The following is a 21,622-nucleotide window of genomic DNA, read 5'->3' as shown; positions in this document are numbered from 1 at the left end:
TGACGTGTTGAAGTAGGCAATAAAGAAAAAAAAAAAAGAACTCGTGGCTGAGTGGTAGCGTCTCCGTCTCACACTCCGGAGACCCTGGTTCGATTCCCACCCAGCCCATCTTGGAAGTTGCTTTTTATTTATGAAGTGCCTGCCATGATTTGGATGGATGGATGGATGATTGTGGCTCAACCCTTTGAATCGGGCGGCGGCGACGCGCGCCACCTAGCCTTTAATCGTTCTATATGCATGCATACCTATGTATTTACTCCTTTACTTTTGCGTTGATATTGTCCACCAATCAGATAGCCTCCGTTTAGTTATTTCTACCTGTTCAAAGTCTATTCTACTTTCACTGTCTTTGAAACCCAAGGCTTTGAATAGTTCCCCGTTAGATTGAACTGCAGGGTGAAGTTGTTTACAAGCAAGTATCAGGTGTTCCGCCGTTTCCTCCTCCTCTCTACACGCCTCGCATACCAAATCTATCTCCTGGTATCTGGCTCGGTACGTTTTAGTCCTCAGTACACCTGTCCTGGCTTCGAACAACAATGAGCTTCCCTTAGAGTTATCGTAAATATTTTCTTTGGCTATTTCTTGCTTAAACGTCCTGTATGTCTCCAATGCCGATTTGGTTTGCATCTCTGTACTCCACATACCCCTCTCTGCCTCCTTAACCTTTTTCTTGACAGATGATTCCTTACTTGTTCCCCCGCTACTGCCCAAGTATTTGCTTGTCAATTTTCTAGTTCGCTTCCTCCACCTCGTGTCAACATTCCTCGTGTATAAGTAACTGAAAACCTTCCTAGCCCACCGAATTTCCCCCATTTTTCTCAATCGCTCCTCAAAGGCTATCTTGCTACTAGCCTCTCTGCCCTCGAAAGAAGACCATCCCAGATCCCCCTGCACTCCAAGATTTGGTGTCTTGCCATGTGCTCCCAGAGCGAGCCTACCCACCCCACGTTGCCTAATTTCCAACTGTTGCCGGGTCTCTGTTCTAATACATTGAACCGCATTGGCAAAAGTCAGGCCTGGTACCATTACCCCCTTCCATATCCCTCGTACTACCTCGTACCTATTGTAGTTCCACAGTGCCCTACTCTTCATAATCGCTGCACTTCTGTTACCTTTAGTCGTTAGATATTTTTCGTACTCTGTCAGATACTCAATGCCATTATTTATCCACACCCCAAGGTACTTGTATTTATCGACTATCTCCAGCGTGGCCTCCTGTATCTTATGCTCGCCGCAACTGTTATCATTAAAAATCATGACTGCTGATTTTTCTTTGCTAAACTTCAAGCCTAATCTGTCTCCTTCTGTACCACATATGTCCATCAATTCCTGCAGATCTTCTGCATTGTCAGCCATTAATACAATATCATCCGCGTACATCAGTCCTGGTAATGACTGTTCAATCAATTTTCCTTGCTTGAGAAATGATAGGTTGAAGCCGAGTCCGCTTTGCTGTATTTTGGCCTCTAGACCTTGTAGGTACAGCATAAACATCAGAGGCGACAATGGGCACCCCTGCCTAAGCCCCGCCGAATCATTACAGGCTCCGAAACCTGCTTTTCCCATTGTATAATCACCCGGTTACCTTTATAGATATCTTTTAAGAAATTGGTTACTCCATCTTGCATTCCTAAAGTTTCCAGAATGCCCCACAAGCCCTCTTGAAGTACACTGTCATAGGCTCCCTTGATGTCCAAAAAAGCCAGCCATAGGGGTCTGTGTTCCTTTTCAGCTATTTCAATGCACTGTGTTAGCGAGAACAGATTGTCTTCTAGCCTCCTATGCTTCCGGAACCCATTTTGTAGCTCTCCAAGTACCCTCGTTCTCTACCCATGCCTGCAGTCTGTCCTTTATAATCTGCATAACCACCCTGTAAACCACTGACGTCACTGTTATAGGCCGGTAGTTATTTATGTCAGCTTTGTCCCCCTTTCCCTTATATATCATTCTCATCCTACTTAGCCTCCATTCGTCAGGTACTTTACCATCCACTAGCATTTTGCTCACCACCTCCCTCAATGCTTTCTTAGATTTCGGGCCCAATTTCTTTATTAACATAATTGGAATACCATCGGGGCCTGCCGATGTGCTACTTGGTACCCTCTTCTCCGCCCTTTCCCACTCTTTTCGTCCAATCGAAAGCAGTGGGTTGACCGGGCTATCCCTCTCCGACGTACTGCATGTACCATTTGTCTGTTTTGTAAATTTTTCCCTCATCATGGTTCCTATATGCTCCATTGCCCCCTCTCCTTCTCACCGAGTACCTTGAGCTGTTACTATATACCTGTGCTCTAGGCTTTTCCTATTACCCAAGGAGTTCAGATGTTGCCAGAATTTCCTAGCTGCCTGTTTATCTTTTTTATTGCTTATTTTTGACATCCATTGGGACCCTTTTGTCTTGATTTTCTCGTTGATCAAATAAGATGCTTCCCTTTTGCATTTTATGTAGTTTACCCATTTCCTCTCTACTTCTGCTTCAGGTTCTCCCTTACTTTTGGAATACCTGTGTTCCCTGGAGGCTTCCTGACGTTTTTTTATGGCCTTCTTAACCTCTTCATCCCACCAGCTCTTGAGTTTTCGTATCCCTTGCCTTGTTTTCCTGACTCGCGCCTTACCTAGCTCACGCTCAAATAGTCTCATTAACTTTGGGTAAGTCCAATCAGTTTCAGTACCCTCTGATATTTCCTCTTCAATTTGTTTGGCCGCTATTTCCACTTCGTCTTCTGAGTAAAAGATCACATCTGGCGTTTCCTCGCGCGTCGTTCGTGTTTTAGTTTCCCTCTTAAAACTCAACTTGATACGTTTGTGGTCGCTACCTATACTTCTGGAGCCCTGTTCATCTATAATCATGGCTCCTAATCTATCGTACATCCTATGTGACATTAACGCATAATCTATTGTCGAGTGTCGACCCCCTACCTCCCATGTTATGGTCCCGTCACACTTTTCAGTAGAGTTACAGACAACTAAGTTAAGCCTCTCACACATATCCAGCAGCATGTTACCTGTGGAGTCTGTGTGCCCATCCATATCTTCAACATGCGCATTCATGTCTCCTAATACAATTACTTCACATCCTTTTCCCAGCTCATTGATGTCCGCTGCTATACAGTCCAACATTTTTTTGTTTTCCTCTTTAGCATTTGACCCTGTCCAAAGGTATACAAAGCCTAGAAGTGTTTTCGCCCCTGCTACTTTTCCTTCTAGCCATAAATGCTCCTTGCATTCCTGTTTGACCCTTTGCCAATTTGTATTTTTATGAATGAATGCTCCAATTCCCCCACCCTTTCTGCTACCCTGCAATCTGTTGCAGTATTCCCATGCATAATCAGGGTTACAGGGCGGTTGTTCCATGTCCCTAAGATGTGTCTCTACAAACCCATAAACCATTAAGTTCTCCTGCCTTAGTTGTTCTTCGATTTCCTCCCATTTTAGCCTATTTCTGCCACCTTGCATGTTAATGAACCCTATGTCTGACTTAATTTGGCTCTTGCGCTTATTCCTATCACCTCTCCTACAGTGCCGATGTTCGCGTGTTTGCGGCTCCTGCCTCGAATCGTCCACGCCTACACTGCTTCTTTCAGGGCTCTGGGTCCCTCTAAAAAAGCTGTTGCCTGGCGACCCATCCTGCCCCCTATCCTTTTGCCAGTGGCACCACTGTAGTGAATACCATCCTGCACGAAAGGCCGGAAGCCGGTTCCGTACACGTCTCTGTTGACCTCCATCACGCTGTACCCGCGTCGTCCGCTCAGACTCCTAATGACCCGATTGGCTTCAACCACCCTCCTTTCTACCTGGTAAGCCTGGCCCTGGACCTCTGGGATAGTGCATATGGTCACATGCACCCTCCCGGAGGCCTCTCTAAGCTTACTCAGCCCAGTCTCAATGTGCCTCTCAAGGTCCTGGCTTCTCCCCTTAAGCACGTCATTGAGCCCAGAATGCATAATGACCAAGCTGTCGCTCTCCGTGCTGACCCCAACTACTTCCCGCGCCTTGGTCATTGCTTCCGCCATACCCTTGCCCGCTTGCACCTCCACCTGTACTCGCCCGTCCGCCTTCACTCTTGCCATCACGCCCTGTTCGGCCCTCCCCACATTGGAGTCCCCTATCACCAGGACCCTTCTACGTGCAAACCGTTAGACTGCAGCCTGTGCCTGCTGCCCCTCCCTTTGCGCCCGCTGGCGCCCCTGTGACTGCAGCGTCGTCTCACTCGGGGCGCGTTGTGCAGCTTCACTATAACTACGCCGTTTCACCGGCGGCGAGCTGACGACGGCTTGCTTTGGCTCCCTGCCTCCCACTTCGCCTGTAGGGTTTACCCTACTTTCCGAGTTTTTGCCAACACTTTGTTGACCTGACTCGACCTTCTCCGCTGCCCGCGTCTCCAGCGCGTCGAGCCGCCTTTCCAGTTCAGCGCTCCTTTCTTTTTCTGCCTCCAGCTCGGCCACGGTCCTTACTAACTGCGCGGCCTGGGCCGCCTCCACCTTGACAAAATTGTCAACTTTCGCCTGCAGTGCTACCTGCTTCTCCTGTTCCTCCCTCAGTTCTGCCTTAAGCTCGTCGAATTTATCGCTCACGGTCAACGCCGCCAACGCCGACACCCGACGACACCGGCTTTTCTGCGACACGAGCTCCTTAGCGCTATCGCGTTAAAATGCAGTCGAGGACAGCACAAGACCACAGGCACAGAGCAGAGTCAACTGACAGGAGTACTAATTTAATGCAACTATTTTGTGCCTTTGCCCTGCAGCAGGCACAAAATAGGCTGTAATGATGATTATGATAAAGCCTGCAATACAAACATTCAATCAGTGCTCCAGGGCAACACTGGGTCTATGAGAGATGCCATGGTGGCAGCCTCTGGATTTATTCTGGCCAGCTGGGATCCCTTGTGCACCTAAATTTTTGTAAAGGGGCATCTTGCACTTCAACATCTAAATATGGCCCCCACAATCACAACGTCAATGCGGCAAGTACAAAACAGATAACAGATTGCCTAAAGCAGACAAATGTCCTGCATTAGCTTACAGTATATGTGAGAACATTACATTGAATTTTTACCAGGCTTACTGTTCAATAACAATGCAGAGAAAATGAAATAGATTAATTTCAACTAACGCACTCTTTATACTTTTGCCTTCTGCCATTCAATCAAGTCCATGACTTCGTGCTCAGCAGCAAGACACAGTACAGTTAATTCGACCTTGGTTAATTTGGCTTATCGCTTAACATGACTGCACTGGAGCATCTCAGTGCAAAAGCACACATATGGAAAGAAAACTCATTTAGTCTGAATGCAAATGCGTGTCGATTGGGTAAATTCAATCACCACTGGTAACTCCTCATGCACGCAACGGTTACTAAAAGCTTGAAAACATAAGAAATTCAGCAGACGGTGTGCTACTGGTTCCCTGGATGACTGTGACAATGGCAGCCTGCCCTGCAGTGGTGACGACGATTTGCGCTGTACCCTAGACAATGTCTCTTTTGATGATTTCGTCAGCACTAACGATAGTAGTGAGCTGTGTGTACTACTAAATAATGACAACATGCACAGTTATTGTAATGGAGTCAACTTCCCTTAATTTGACACTGATGGGACTGGCAAGATCAATCAAATAATCAGCCGGGCTGACTTAAACAACATTTAGAAGAAATGCCAATACATACTGCTGATTCATCTGGCAGTCTTTGCCCTATCCCAACACGCCCCCGAATCAAATGCACACCCATTTTCAGTGTGTCCGAAGTAAAAAAAAAACTAACAAAGGAATGACATTAAAGCACTTAAGCAAAGGGGAAAGCAAACAAGTATCCGATTCTTTAGTGAGAAAACTTGGTGCACAAAGGTGGCAGGTTTCCTACAGTCAGCTTCGCCACATGGTTTTTAATGTCAGCTCCGCTGCAATACATCGTACTATACATTGTACAATACACCCTACAATACAGTGGAAAAGCATAAGACCATTATGAAGGTGGTTTTCGTATTGTGCCCGATTGCACTGCGCAGACAATTCGCAACCCAATTTTCTTTTTAAAAAAATCTGGAAAGACGCACATTAGGATTAGGCAAATACCATAATCAGACATTGTCAGCTACGGTTATTGCTTGAAAATCTTCCTAGGGCGGGCCGAAAATAGGTGTTTTCGACGAGTGATGACGTGTGTTCAATGCATTCACTGTTTCCCAAGCTCCACCAGGACAGACAATGCCACTAAAGGGGTCACTATTGGGGTCAGGCATGTGCGTGCTAACTGGTCAAGCTCGAATTATCTGGCGAATGCCAATTTTAGGATTAAAATGCAATACAATGCATGGGCACTGGCCGTGACCCTCGGTTGGAATCGAAATAACCAAAAGATCAACTTAACCGGAGTCAAATTAATGCAAGTCTACTGTACTCTGAATTAGTCTATCAGTGATGACAGACCGCTTTCAAGAATAAAAAAAGATTTGCATCTGTTCACACTGCTGCCATTTGTTAATTCGACCTTTGGGTGATTCGACCGGAAGTAGCAGTCCTGCAAGGGTTTATTTAAATTAATGGATGTTGACTGCATAATAGCCATCGTAGTAGATTTCACTGAGGAATCCCACGTGATGGGATCCTCTGAAATGTTCTTTCATGCACAGCCCAGGATGACAATCAATGAAACCGTACCTGCATGACGATGAGCAGGTCCATGACGAGGATGAAGGAGGCAAGGAAAGCACGGGACAGCTCAGTGGTGGCCACGAACTCGCGGTTCAGGTAGTCCCAGGAAATGCGGTCGCTGACAATGAGGCTGACCACGACCGCCGACAGCAGCAGCGACACAGCCCAGAAGACAGTGATGCGAGTGCGACCGTGGCTTTGCCAGAATGCACGAAGGGCAGGTGCCCAGCCGGGGTACAGCTCATCCTGGAGCATCATGTCCGTCACCTGTGGCAGCAGCAGGCACCACTCTTTTCATTGACGTTTACGTATGCTGTAATTAGACAGCATGCAAAAAATGACATAACATGGTTTTACATAAGATCTCGACCACGGAGCCTCACAATTACCTGGGGTAGCGCTATGTTCCCGAGTAGAAAAATGCCAAAAAGTACACGCTATGAATCGGCATTTCTCTCAAACCTTCAGGACACTTCGAACGCACATTTATGACACTTGTTTCGTCTCTCACAATAGCCTGCATTGAGTGCGTTTCTGTTTTTATTTATTTATTGATTGACTTCAAGCACCTACAGTGCCCGTAGGCATTATTTCAGGGGGGAATACACAGTGTTACATAAGCTCGATAAAATACATGACTTATAAAACAAAAATAACACAACAATAGAAAGGTTCTCGCTGCTATAAATTCTACAGAAATGCTCTAAATTCTTATTTAGAATAAGATCTTACGGCATTTCTGTTGAATTTATTCTCTAATTCGATTTTTTAATTCTCTATTCTCTAATTCTAGATAGTCTGCAGTTTTAGATGCAACAGGAAATAACAGCCTGCTTTTTCTTGTTTACTGTGCAAGAAGATTTTCCCTTAACCATAAGTAAATACTCATGCTAGGTTGTGCAGTTACATCAGTTGTGGGCAGTATTGGCATGTTGGTAAAGCAGGAGGGACGAAAACTTCCACTATCGTCATGTACTGCTTTCATATTTTCTATTTCTGTTTTCTTCATTGCTTGTAGTACTATGTGTCAGTAAACATGAACACGCTTTAAGCCAAGCCATGCCCAAGACTAGCCAAATTACTGTATTTACTCGTTTCTAATGCACCCTCAATTGTAATGAGCAACCATTTTCTGTGACCAAAAAAAGAAAGAAAGAAAAAAACCGCCCTTGATTGTAACGGGCAACCGTTTGCTGTGACCTAAAAAAAGAAATGTTTTTACAGTACCGTGCACCTCATTCTTTCATACAGAAATGCAACTTCCTCTCATTTGGAAAAAATGAGATTTATTCCCAATGTACTGAAGTCGCGATAAAGAAAAAAAGTCGAAGTTTCGCCTGAAAGTCAAAGCATCGATTACGATAGCAAATTAGTAGACATCTAAACAAAAAGTAAGGATAGTAGTTTTATCGGCCCTATAAACTTTCAAACATTCGCTTACTAACTAAATGAACAAGCACGGTGTTACGCGCGCACAAGCAAACATGAACATGTCTCACTCAATGACCGCGGAAACTCTTTAAATGCTGGAGTGAGGAAGTGCGGTTGCAGGAGCGAGAGAATTGACATTTATGCAGCTCCTCGCTTCGACACGAATTAAGCGATGAGAACACAGCACGGTGCGCCTAGATGCGTAGACTTGTCTCCATCGCAGATCACTTTCAAAATAGTGACCGTGCGGTATGTAGCAGCCACTGGTGTAGAACGCCTCTCCTGCATGCAAGTTTCTGGAACTCCAAACGCCAGCGATGTGGCCCGATTTCCGTCCGTCTCCGCACATGTGATCACTTTCCTTATAGTTGTGGCATCGTGATGAACTCGGCATGTCTTTGCAGTCGGCACTTCCACGCTGATAGAGCAAATGCAGAAAACGGGAAGACGGACGGTGCAGTAACCTACGCCAAGGGAAGCATTGCCTAAGCACACGTACTACAGCACATGAAGAAAGCTACGGCAGCTAGGCTCGAAGCGCGTACAAGGTGGCCATTTTGAAATGCCGATGGCGATATGGTAACACGGATTTATGGTCGTACTCGGTTCTAACGCGCATACAATTTTCGGACCCATTTTATGAGAAAAAAAGTGCGTGTTAGATTAAAAAAATTACGGTTTCCTGAAATTCCCACCCTGTAACAGCAATTTCTAAGAACTTATCATAGACAGAGGTTCAAGGTAGTTCTATCACAATTCATATTAGAAACACAACAAAATAACACTGACCAAAATGGTGTTGTCAAAGGGGGTAGGCATTCTGTTGTGTTTCTAAGATAGATATACTTCCCAATTGGACGAAATGTTATCAAATTATTGATTTCTTATTATCACAAATTTATATCTTTAATGTTGCAGGAGCAATGAACTTGCCATCCATGCAGTGAGGAAGTCACCGAGCCAAGTTCCACAGGCGGCCACTTTCATGAAGCTGGCATTGGTGACCCCCATGAGTGCGTTGATACGAAACTGGTCGGGGCGTGGGTGGCCACTGAGAAGCAGTGCATTGTACACTAGCGAAAGCATGTAGACAAACACCAGCACTGTCAGCAGCATTATCATCCAGGTGCCTTGCTCCTCGCGGAACATCTTCAGCCGAAACAGGTTGCCTGCACCAAGGGGAGACACAGGAGCTTGCAATGCCACATGTGTGCACCAGCCATGCACACATTTACCTGGACCTGCCAACCTACAAGTTGAAAAACACAATGCTGAAAGCCCAAAAAATACTAAAACCCGGTGAAAAATACTAAAAAAACAAATGCAGCAGATCAAACATGCCCTGTTGGTATTTATATACAGTGAAGTTTACGAGGCAGTGTTTATCATCATCGTCAGCAGCAGCAGCAGCAGCAGCAGCAGCAGCAGCCTGTTTTATGTCTACTGCAAAACGAAGGCCTCTCCCTACGATCTCCAATTACCCCTGTCCTGTGCCAACGGATTCCAACTAGCGCCCGCGAATTTCCTAATTTCATCACTCCACCTAGTCTTTTGTCATCCTCGATTGCATTTTCCTTCTCTTGGTACCCATTCTGTAACCCTAATGGTCCGACAGTTATCTAACTGGCGCATTACATGACCTGGCCAGCTCCATTTTTCCCTCTTGATGTCAATTAGGATATCGTCTATACCCGTTTGCTCTCTGATCCAAACCACTCTCTTTCTGTCTCTTTAACGTTATGCCTAGCAATCTTCGTTCCATCGCACTTTGCGCGGTCCTTGACTTGTTCTCAAGCTTCTTTGTCAATCTGTCTCTGCCCCATATGTCAGCACTGGTAAAATGCACTGATTGTACATCTTTTTCAATGATAATGGTAAGCTTTTAGTCAGGAGCTGGCAATGTCTGCCGTATGCGATCCGACCCCTCACGAGGCAATGTTTACATGTACCTTATCTGGCTCAAGGATGCCCTGAACGAGGAGCTCTGCAATGCAATGCACCTTCTGATACACCCAGTGTTATAAGAGTTGGAAGAAGCAAGCTGACTTTTTGCATTATTTATTTGCGGTACCCGACCTCCCTTAGGAGGTGCAGATGCGACTGTCCATGCTTTTGCCAGGCGGCGCAACAAATGCACAACGAGAGGCCATCTCCTCTGGTTCCCTCCTTCCCGTCTCATTGCGGCTCTCCATGCCTCCTCGCCTCCTCCACCAGTGGCTGACGACCAGCATGTGCAGGTTGGCTTCTCTCCTCCACCTTCCAGTACTGTGGGTGAAGTAGTGTGAGCCATTGCTTCTAGATGGCGCCACCATCCCGCAGCAGAGCACGAGCTATTCAGCGAGACAGCAGCAGCATGCAGTGTCCACGGTTGTTGTGTCGGCAGCGGCAGGCAAGCGGGGGGCCCCGACCAGCGAACGCGCGGCTAACGCCGGCGCAGTGAAGGAGACTCGGAGCGAACTGCTCCCGATGAAAACCGGAACGAAGACTCGAGCAACCCTCGGCCGTTTATTCTTAAAAAGGCTTCACACGCCAGATCACACCTCCCGATTGGTCCAATGTTCGTCACATGACAGAAGGGGGGTGCGCCATCTAGCTAAACAACTACAAAACATACATGTGCGATGACACATAGATCTGACAGGGGGCGACACTATACTACATCATCCCCCCTGGAAACAAAGTAAACATACAGTGAAACGCGCACACAAGACGCGCACTTAAGTCCACAACAAATTCAATCCGTCCCCACCCAAGTTCACATACACGCGCACCAGTCTTGGGCACCAAAACACAGGCAGTCACTCAAACAAAGTCGGACAAGGAACACGGCACAAAACTCGCTGCACCGCAACAAGGAGCACTTTATACCTGTGTTAATGAAACATGTGGACTGTCTCCTAAATGTCGCAGCGAGGCCCCTAGCCGTGGCATTTCGAAGACGGCAATGCGCTCTACACTACATAAACAAAATCATCGAGCCACGGAGGCCGTTTTCTGTCACGATGAGGACGCGTGCGTACCTCAGAAGAACTTTGGGGGTTGCGACGCGTATCGGTCGACTTTAAAGACCCAGTCGTCCCACTACTATTTTCCTCCCCCTGGTTGGAAAGTTGAATGTGGTTGTCGCTCAAAGCTGGAGAGGGTTGCCCAGGAAGCTCCTCTCGAAGTCCCAACAAGTCCTGGGATGCTACCGATTCCCCCACGGAATCCGAGACGACTGCTGACTGCGTAGACTCGGAAGTGATACAGTCAGACAAGCTACTTAACTGATGCTTATGAGAAGACGATGTCACTACAGACGAGTCATCGGAATGACTATCGAGGTTTGAATACGAGTACAAAAAATCTTTGTCGCTTGTACACAATGTACTATCTGCTGAATTCTTTATCACTAGAGTTAACTTAGACACATGCCACGTCTTCCCATCACTGAGTAGAAAAGTAGATGGTCCTATCTGGGCCTTGACCTTACGAGGTTTACTGTACTTAAAAAATCCTTTCCTCTTAAATCTTATTCTGACGGTGTCGCCCACCTTGATACGAGTTGCCTGAGCACCTCTACGTTTGTCTATACACTGCTTAGTTTGCCACTGTTTCTGCAAGACCCTTTCTTTAACGTGAGACACGAGACTGTCCTGTTCCCGTAGATCTACACAGAGCCGCATGGTTCCATCCTTCTTGCGCACAACCACGAGTGGAGACACCCACTCAGAAACCTCGACGCGCTCGATGACGTCGCAGTCCTTGAGACGTCGCAATTCATTTGTGACCTGGTCACGGAGAGCCAGGGGTAGTCGGCGCAACTTTGAAGATACTGGTTTCCCATCTTGCTGCCGATGAATTCGGTGCACAAAGTTGTTGACGAGACCGAACTCGTCACTGGAGAGGTGATCATAACCCGGAGGCACACCTGTGGGGCTCTGTACTGAAGGAAGTGATGGTAGACGACATGTCAGCGACGTACCGTCGATCTGCTTGCCCAAACGTTGGATGGCGTCTAAACCCAGCAGTGATGTTCCTGTAGTCGTTACGTGGAACGTGACGGAGCATGACCTTTGAAAAAGCTGGACAGTGGCTTGAAACAGGCCTTGAATGTCGATGCGTTGCTTGGAGAAATTTTTCAAGTCCACTGTTGTTTGTGACAGTCTGAGCTGTCGACCAAAGTGCTTTCCAATATCTTCGACCGTCATCAATGAGACAGACGCTCCCGTATCCACCGGCAGTCGCATGGAGACGACGTTAACTACGACCGGAACTTGGAAATCCCTTTTAGCTTCCAAAGTGCTCACCGTCAAGACAGACGCGGACGGCTGTCCTGCGGAAGTTGAAGACAGCGTCTCTGCGGAAGAGACGTGCTGAACAGTACGGATTTTTCGGCATACTGATGCAAAATGGCCCAACGTGTGGCAGGCGTTGCACCGCCGGTTCCTTGCGGGACAATTCCTGTATGTGGCAATATGTTTCGTGCTGCCACACCGATCGCATGCACCACGGTTCCCGGAGGAGCCATGTGCGAAATGTCGGCCCTCTTGGCGGCTTCTCGAAAGAAGTCCGTCGTCTTGGCGGCTTCTCGAAGAAGTCCGTCGTCTTGGCGGCTTCTCGAAAGAAGTCCGTCGTCTTGACGGCTTCTCGAAAGAAGTCGGACATCTTGGCGGCTTCTCGAAAGAAGTCGGACATCTTGGCGGCTTCTCGGAAGAAGTCGGACATCTTGGCGGCTTCTCGGAAGAAGTCGGACATCTTGGCGGCTTCTCGGAAGTCGGACATCTTGGCGGCTTCTCGGAAGAAGTCGGACATCTTGGCGGCTTCTCGGAAGAAGTCGGACATCTTGGCGGCATCTCGGAAGAAGTCGGCCATCTTGGCTCGTCGACGGAACGCCAAGTTGAGATGCCTCAATTCTTCTTACATTTTCGGAGCCGAACGCGCAGTTCGCTCGATGCAAGGCTTCTAACGAGCGTCCAATTTCTTCTGCCTTGTCCAGGGACAGGGTTTCGCCATGAGCCAGCAACTTTTCGCGAACGCTGACGTTCGTTACCCCATGTAAGATTTGGTCTCGGACGCGCTCGTCATAGCTTGTGCCGAAGTTGCACTGTACCGCCTTCTCCTTCGATGCGGTCACGAATTCCAGGAATCCTTCTCCCTCGAACTGCTTTCGACTGGTGAATTCGTGCCGTTCCGCCAGGACATTTGTTGACGCGGCGAACAGCCGGTCAAGCCGCTGCAAGAGTCTCGGAAACTGACGCTGGCGGGACCGCATCACTTGACGTTGACGCTGCGCCGATCGACTGCCTTGCTGCTTCGCTTGAAGCTGACGCTGCGCTGGTTAACTGCCTTGCTGCTTCCTGCTCCTCGTCTGCAAAGTACTTCCGTTGTCCCTCACGCCCGAGAGCGCTGACGAGCGCGGACGCTCGTCGCGCGTCCGTCCAGTCGCCACCGCCGGCCGCTTCGAGGTGGGCCTGAAAAATTTTTTTCCAACGATACCAGGGATTATTAACGGTGGGCCAGGCACTTCAAGAAAAACGGGAAGGTTCGCCGTAAAATACGCCATGCCCGGTAGCGTGCAGGAGACAGCGCAGAAAACAAGCCGGAGCTCGCAGCAGAAATGGGGCACGGAAGAACAAGGGGGCGAGTAGGCCTAGGCTCGGAAGCCTCGCGACGCCAAGTGCGTCGGCGGCGTTTGCCGGCCATGCAGACACGGAAGGGACGCTTCACTTACGAAGCTCGCTGGTTTCCCGGGGCTTCGGTCGGAACCACTGCGGGAATCCCATCCTCGTCGCCAAAATATATTGTGTCGGCAGCGGCAGGCAAGCGGGGAGCCCCGACCAGCGAACGCGCGGCTAACGCCGGCGCAGTGAAGGAGACTCGGAGCGAACTGCTCCCGATGAAAACCGGAACGAAGACTCGACCGACCCTCGGCCGTTTATTCTTAAAAAGGCTTCACACGCCAGATCACACCTCCCGATTGGTCCAATGTTCGTCACATGACAGAAGGGGGGTGCGCCATCTAGCTAAACAACTACAAAACATACATGTGCGATGACACATAGATCTGACAGGGGGCGACACTATACTACAACGGTCAGCAAGAGAAGTGCAGGAGGGTTCATAAAAAAAGTTTCACTTTAATATTGCACACCCCACGTACTGTGGGAATTTATGTTATGTGAAGCTATTTGCAGGTATCTGGATATGTGGTGGCGGCCAACCATGGCTTATCAGGGCTTATGACAGCCCTGATCAATTCTCACAAGTCACTGATGTCGCTTCCCAAAGCTGCATTAGAGGGGCTACTCGAAATTGCAGTAACATTGCGGTTGTAGTGTTTGGAGCATGTCGGGCCAGGGGTACAGCTCTACTCGAGCATGTCCGCAATAACCACATTGAAGCAAGCTTCGTGGATGCCGCGGCATATGTCCAACAAGAGGCATTCTATATCGTCGACTCCAATTCAAGGCTCACTTGCTGCGCTACGGTACGCACTTCGAGGCCCGTGGTAGCCGAACAGGTTGCAATCGCGCTGGCTGTGCTCGATGGTCGCAGAGAGGCAATATATAGTGATTCCAAGGCAGCCATTAAGGCTTACCAAACAGGTATGGTCTCACCCCAGGCCCTCCGCATTCTCCAAAGCGCCAAAAGTATCTCTCCGCATTCTCTCATGTGGTTTCCCGCTCACTTGGGGTCGATTGAGGGTTCTCCCTCTAACCCTAACGAGGGCGCGCACGAGGCCGCGCGAGGACTCACTGACCGCGCCGCCTCAGCAGTCCCCCTCCCCGTGGGGAACCCTTCCTCACGTTTAATGAAATCACCACACACTACTATCTGTCAAGACGGGTATTCCCCTCCCGCACCCCACCTTATGCAGGGCGCGGGCGGTTGCCCTTCGACTTTTACAAGCCCGTGCGTACCCTAACCTCGCGGTTCTTCATGCCATATACCCTGAAAGATATCCCAGTGCGGACTGCCCTGCCTGTGGACTAAGGGCAACATTGGACCATGTGTTGTGTGAGTGTGAAGCCATCAGCTCCTCCTTCAGGGAGGATAGGTGGGCTGCGTTCTTGGGCAGCCCCAAACTCGGCGACCACACCACTCGGCAATCGCAACAGAAGGTGATTGATCGATCGTTCTGGTATGGTCAGGTAGCAGCCCGTGCTGTGGCTGGAGACCCTGGAGATGAAGGCTGGTACGTATGCACACAGGCTTCAGCTCTGTTGGACTGCTCACTGGAGTCGACCCAGGAATACGTTGCATCTCCATAGATCATGTCATCCAGAGTGACCACGATCGGGCCGTCAAGCTCGGCTTGGCGGTCCCTACGTGGGACTAGACGGGTGGCAAGGGGTCTCCCCTGCGTCTTCTCTGGAGCGAAATAAAGTTACTTCACTCACTCACTCACTTCCGTAGAGCCGTTCATTGCAGTGGCCTCAGCAAGAAAGTCCCCAAGTGACTTTGAATGGTCAACTTGTTTTCCTTATTGTACACCCACCCCTTATGTGATTTCACTTGATTACTTTCACTTCCTTGATTACACTTTCACTTGATTTCACTTTCACCTCCTTGATCACACTTTCACTTGATTACCTTAAAGGCCCCACTGTGGGGCCTTTAAGGTAATCAAGTGAAAGTGTCATCGGTGATTTGTGGATCAGGCCAGCAAAGATTTCTGCTTGACACCTCGCATTAGATGACACACTTTCTTGTATTCAGCCATTGAGGTGTCTGCCCATCTGAAAAGCCAAGTTACATCCTCAGTATATGTGGTGATGCTCCCATTAGGAAATTGGATTCTTCCCTGAATTGCCAACTCCACTCTCTTTTTTCTGTCCGCCTTGGCATATGCGGTGATTAATTGCCAGTGAAATTTGTCCCATGACGTCAGTGTCACCTCATGGTTCCCAAACCATGTCTTGAGCTCTTGAGACCAGCCATTGAATTTGGCGACCCGCACAAGCCACTCTTCAATGTCCTCAACAGCGTCTCTGTGGAACACATTGGGCATCTGTGGCTGCAAGAGAATGACCTACGCTGGCGCAGCAATCGCAACAGAAGGTGATTGATCGATCGTTCTGGTATGGTCAGGTAGCAGCCCGTGCTGTGGCTGGAGACCCTGGAGATGACGGCTGGTACGTATGCACACAGGCTTCAGCTCTGTTGGACTGCTCACTGGAGTCGACCCAGGAATACGTTGCATCTCCATAGATCATGTCGTCCACCCCATACCACCAGAAAAATGCAATGGAGTTAATAAAAGAGCTTGCCTTTAACAACTGCCGAAATTGGAGAGGAGCACACACAACTGCCCACTTCACTGTCCTCACTCTTACGATCAGCAGCTGTGGCGGGCATCACGCTTCACGTCAGGAGCAGAGATTGTGCATCTAGTTTCATTTTAAACTTGACAAAACTGTAGTAGAAACCCATCTTATGCTACAGGAAGCTTTCAGAGTTTATGTCATGACGCAGAGCAAGACGCTTATATGGTATAAACAGTTCAAAGACTGCCAAACTTCTGTTGACAACAATGAGCATTCTGAACGCCCATCAAACAGCATGACATCGTAAACTATACCAGAACGTCACACGGCTATTCTTGCATATCGGGCATTCTTGCAAATCATAGATTAAATATAAAGGATGTCTGTGATATTGTCACATTGTAGTGATGGTGAAGAACCGCAGTGGCACAATGTAAATCGTGAAGCTAATTACAGTAAAACCTCGTTAAACCATACCCGATTAAACAGTAGTTTCGTTTTAAAAGTAGTAAAGTCAAATCCCCGACTAAACGGCCATTGAACATAATTTGTTTTGTATCCGCATAAACCGTACCAGCTTATTGCGTACGTATCTGTTAACACGCAGTGTTTCCACTTTTCGTTGTGCAAATACGGTGGTGCATTGCCCAGCAGAACAACAAGCCACATCAACATCAACATCATTTAGACGGCGTGCCTGAGAGCGTTGTGACGTTGTGCAAGCGAGGACTCGGATAAAAAAGACGCCGGGTGCTCTGCATAGAAGAAAAATTAGACATCGCTCGTACTACCAAACGTGGCACAAAGAAGCTGGCGCTGGCACGCGACAGGGATCAACTGTTGACTACGGTGTGTGGCATTTGGAATGCGAAGAAGTTGCTCGGCAGCGCTGCTGCGAGTGCGAAGAAATGTCGGTTTGACTTTTCGCCATCGTTGCCTCTGTTGTTGCCAAAGTGTTGACTGGCGACAGTGATGAGGACGACAAGGAAAGTGACAGCATGGGAGATTCAGGCCCGACAGTGGCAGAAGCTGCACGTTACGTCAGCCTCATGAATGCAATTGTCGCGACGAGAACAGCACCCCGAAATGAAACAGGCGCCCTGCGACTTCTGAGCACTACCGCACGCGTGCACGGAGAATACGTAACGCCAACGAGGAATCTGCCATGCGAGTGTTTGCCGATAAGAGGGGGCTGACTGAAAAGCTGGCTCGCAGCTTCAGTAAGTTTGAGGCCGCTATTGTCACTGCTAGGGTGCTGCGGCATCAAACGAAAATAGCACTTTTGTCGAGCGAAGTGAATAAATGCGGCATGTTTTCTTTTTCTCTTTCATCGCACTCTCTCCGAGTTCCGTTTTTGACACGTAGGAGGGCGATCTCATGGTATTTCGGTTAAACAGCACTACCATTGAGTATGTACTCTTTCCGAGCTCTGGCCAAGTACGATTTAACGAGGTTTCACTGTACTTATTGGGCGAACTTTCCCAGCTAAACAAGTACAGTCGAAACCCGCGGTAACGAAATCCCGAGGGAACGAAATTCTCGCCGCAACGAAATATTTTCGGATCCCCGGCGAACAGCCATAGGAGTCGATGCATTTCCTATGTCGCGACAACAAAACTTTTTTCTATAGCAATCCCTCATCAACGAAATTTTCTGACACGACAGTCCGCAAATAATCTACTCATGTAACACTAGTGTCCGGAAACTGCTCAAATGCATTCGTTGCGCGCTTAAATTGCATTAACTATCGCCACAGCACACTTGCGTGGCCGCCGCCATCATTGTTTACAATAAAAAAAGCCTCGCACCACCTCTCGTGACATACGACAGCGATGATGATGATGGTGGTCGTTCGCCCGTCGCAACGGGTGACTGCGCAGTGTCCGGGCCAAAAATGCAATTAGCATTTAAATGATACAAATAAAGACTATAGCCCAACTCACCACGAAAACTGAAAACATTATTAGATTAATCATGAGAGTGTCCAACAAGAAAGGTGGCATAGGCGAGGATATACTCCTTAGGGCTCACCATGCTTTGCTCATCAGCCATGTCATTTACATAGTCGCAGCCCTCAATTGGACGAAAACAGAAATGGATAAATTAGACACGCTTATGCGCAAAAGTATCAAAAAGGTGATCGGCGTGCCAATCACGGCTAGCACAGAGAAACTCATGACATTGGGAGTACACAACACAACTTCGGAATTAATAGAAGCACAAAGATCAGCACAAATTATTAGATTATCAAACTCCAAAGCAGGCAGAAGACTTCTGGATGCGGCAGGCCTCCGTCCTAGCTTCAATCAGGAAAATATCACGCAACTTGATGTTCAGACAAGGAACTCCTTTATTGTAGACCCTTTTCCAAGAAATGTCCACCCCCAACACAATAAACGTCGAAGGTTAGCGAGGGCTAGAACTTTCTTAAAGAACATATCCGGAACGGAGACCTTTGTTGACGCGGCGCGACACGCCAGTGCCAACAAGTTCTCCGTAGCCATAGTCAATGACAGGGGAGAGCTCCTCTCGGCAGCCTCGCTGAAAACCTCCTCGGTCGATGTGGCGGAACAGGCTGCTATAGCTCTCGGATTACTGGACTCAAAACGCACTACGGTGTACACGGACTCCCGAACAGCCGTTAGAGCGTTCGCATCGGGATTGATAGCCAAAGAAGCAGCCAGGATTCTAAACGGCAAACGCCCCTCTGACGTTGTTCACCACATAGTCTGGTTCCCAGCTCACATGGAACCAGACGTATTACCGGGTCACCTGAACCCCAATGAGATAGCCCACGACCGTGCGCGAGGTTTCGTATGCCGCGACGGGATGGTGTCTCACGTGAGTTCGGGAGAGCTCGTCCACAGTGATCCACTGGTTACCTTTCATGAAATCACCTCTCATTACAGAGGGAATAGGCAGAGTTTTCCTTTCCCCCATCATAAGCTTAACAGGCCACAAGCTAGCACGCTTCGCCTGCTCCACACGGGGTCCTACCCCTCTAGGGGCTTTTTGAACAAGCTCCACCCGGACATCGATCCACTCTGCCCAGATTGCGGCACTGAATTTAGCTCATTAAATCACATGCTCTGGCAGTGCCCTGTGTTACAGGATTTTAATACAGAAGAAGACTGGACGAAGGCCATCACAGACCCGAGACAGGACGTCCAGCTCCTGGCTGTCCAGAGGGCCCGTGAACGAGCGGAGAGGCATGGCCTCTCTGTTCCGACATGGGACTAGCCAGCGGCTGGGTAGGGACCTGAAGGCCCCCGCTTAGTTCCTCAGGACCCCAATAAAGTCGTTTGTTGCTGCTGCTGTGTGCCATTACAGCTTGTGCTATATGCGGAGCGAAACGCCTGCGTGCGTGGCAGCAAAATCGACATCTACTACATGTGAAGGCTCTGACCAACGTTCTTAGACATACTTCAGTTTCGCAGCTCCCTATGCGAGCCCATTGGCCGACGTGGCCGAAACGGGTGTCACTCAAACTACCGGCGCTGCAGTCGCGTCTTTCGTCATGCGCCGCGCGTCGTCTGCTCCTGCTGCGACGCGTCGTTTGCACCAACAGGTCTGTAAACACTTATCCGTCGGTAAATGTAGTTTAGATACGCAGTCTGAGTTTTGTGACAAACCTGCCGCGCGTAAGTAACGGGGACTTCACGGTGTCTGTGCACTATCGGCGCTGCAGTGACATATCTCTCACGCAGCGCGCATCGTCTACTCCTGCGATGTTATCTCTGCGGTGGGTCGTTTTCCCCAACTGGCCTGTGCCGTTCCCTCTTCGACGACTGTGTTTTGGCTGCCCGAACAGTATTTTATGCCAAGGACCTTTGAATGACATGTCTAGCTAGTCTTTAGAAGCTGCAACCACACCACAAATGAGAGGTCGTGCACTGCGATTCCGCTTTTCAACCAACTTTTTCCCTATAAAAGCGCCATGGTGCTCCCTTCAGCTGGGGCTTTGTTTTTTGCTGCTTATTCTTAAGATGTGTATTCATTAAAGACGGCGAGCGCCTGTGCAGACGTAGGGACATTAACGCATCACGCCCAGCAGTCGCTTGAGACAACGCTGTGGTGAATTGATCCACCCCCGTCAACGCTTCTTCGCCTAATAAATTTAATTGACACATGTATTTTTTTTTACAGTTGTCCGCGGATATTATGGGACGTGCAAATGAGTTGGAAGTGATCTGTGAGCAGTGACAAGGACGAAGTTAAATACTATGAACATATTTATGTCAAAGCTTAATTCATTTTCTTTTTGACGAACAAAACAAACAAACACAGTGACACTTTTTGTTTACTTTGTGCACAAGAAAGTAATTCTGAGCTACTTTTGCTCAAAGCAATTTCGCCCTCTTTCTGGCTGCTTGCACCTGCTCTGTCAGCGAGTTATCGACGCCAATCAGCACAGGTTATATATGAAATAAACTACGCTAGCTCACCTGTTCTCCAAGTTTCATTCTTGATGTATCATTCCTTTCGACTCCTGTACCCCCATCAGTTCCTTTCTTGGAACAGTTTGTGTCTCGCCTCGCAGAGTGCAGACGCCTCGCCCCGCTTAACACCGACGTCTCCCAGGACGCTCGCAAGTTTCCTTACGGCTCGACCCACCGTGCTGTGACTTTTTCTCCTGGTGACGAAGTTCTTTGGACTCCTGTGTGCATTCCTGGCTTATAAAAAAAATTTCTCGTGTTTTATTTGACTTTCCACGTCATTGAGCAGACACCTGTCAATTACCATGTCTCGCTTGTTAGAACGCCACCCGATTCCCGTTGCTGTGGCACAGAGATAGTGCATGTCTCCCGCTTAAAACCAAATACTTGATGCATTTTATAGTACTTACGCGCTGCCAGGCGGCCGCTTCGACAGCGAGAGAGAATTAGCATGGGCACAACACATGCCTGACTTTCAACTTCATCATCTGCACATCTTTTCCATCTGCATATATCATCAACAGCAGCACAGTTTAATCCTCGAGGTAGTAGCCCGAGCTTGGCTGGGATAAAGCGGTTCCTTACGATACACACACACACACACACATATATATATATATATATATATATATATTGCACTTCCAAGAAACTTCGCTTGACCTCGAAGACTTGAGCACTGAAGTGACGGCGCTAAGTATATACAAGACCTCATAGTAGGAGACAGTTCAATTTCACAGCCTGAGTCCCCTTGCTGGTGTAATCTTCCTTCGTGTAATTGTCGCATACTTGGCTATCACTAACACTGCTTCGCCTTTCTGCAAAACTGCAGCCTCTCTCTTTTTTTTTCTGCTAG

At 48.4% G+C, this 21,622-nt stretch overlaps 1 protein-coding gene and 1 pseudogene across 5 annotated transcripts in view; both read right to left on the bottom strand.

The window, feature by feature from the left end:
• Positions 1-21,622, bottom strand: part of LOC139057689 (transmembrane protein 117-like) — a 253,762-nt gene that overhangs the window by 122,280 nt on the left and 109,860 nt on the right. For all 5 annotated transcript variants that reach the window (XM_070536417.1, XM_070536419.1, XM_070536416.1 and 2 more), the window contains 2 exons: positions 9,018-9,253; positions 6,660-6,920 (listed from right to left, as the gene is read on the bottom strand). In XM_070536417.1, coding sequence (XP_070392518.1) covers positions 6,660-6,920; positions 9,018-9,253 — 497 coding nt within the window. The remainder of the gene's footprint in view (positions 1-6,659; positions 6,921-9,017; positions 9,254-21,622) is intronic.
• On the bottom strand, positions 3,567-5,730 carry LOC135914289 (uncharacterized; annotated as a pseudogene).

The sequence above is a fragment of the Dermacentor albipictus genome, chromosome 3 (genome assembly GCF_038994185.2).
Source record: "Dermacentor albipictus isolate Rhodes 1998 colony chromosome 3, USDA_Dalb.pri_finalv2, whole genome shotgun sequence".
Taxonomy (NCBI): domain Eukaryota; kingdom Metazoa; phylum Arthropoda; class Arachnida; order Ixodida; family Ixodidae; genus Dermacentor; species Dermacentor albipictus.
The sequence above is the reverse complement of the archived record's forward strand: the minus strand, read 5'-3'. Positions and strand labels throughout refer to the sequence as shown.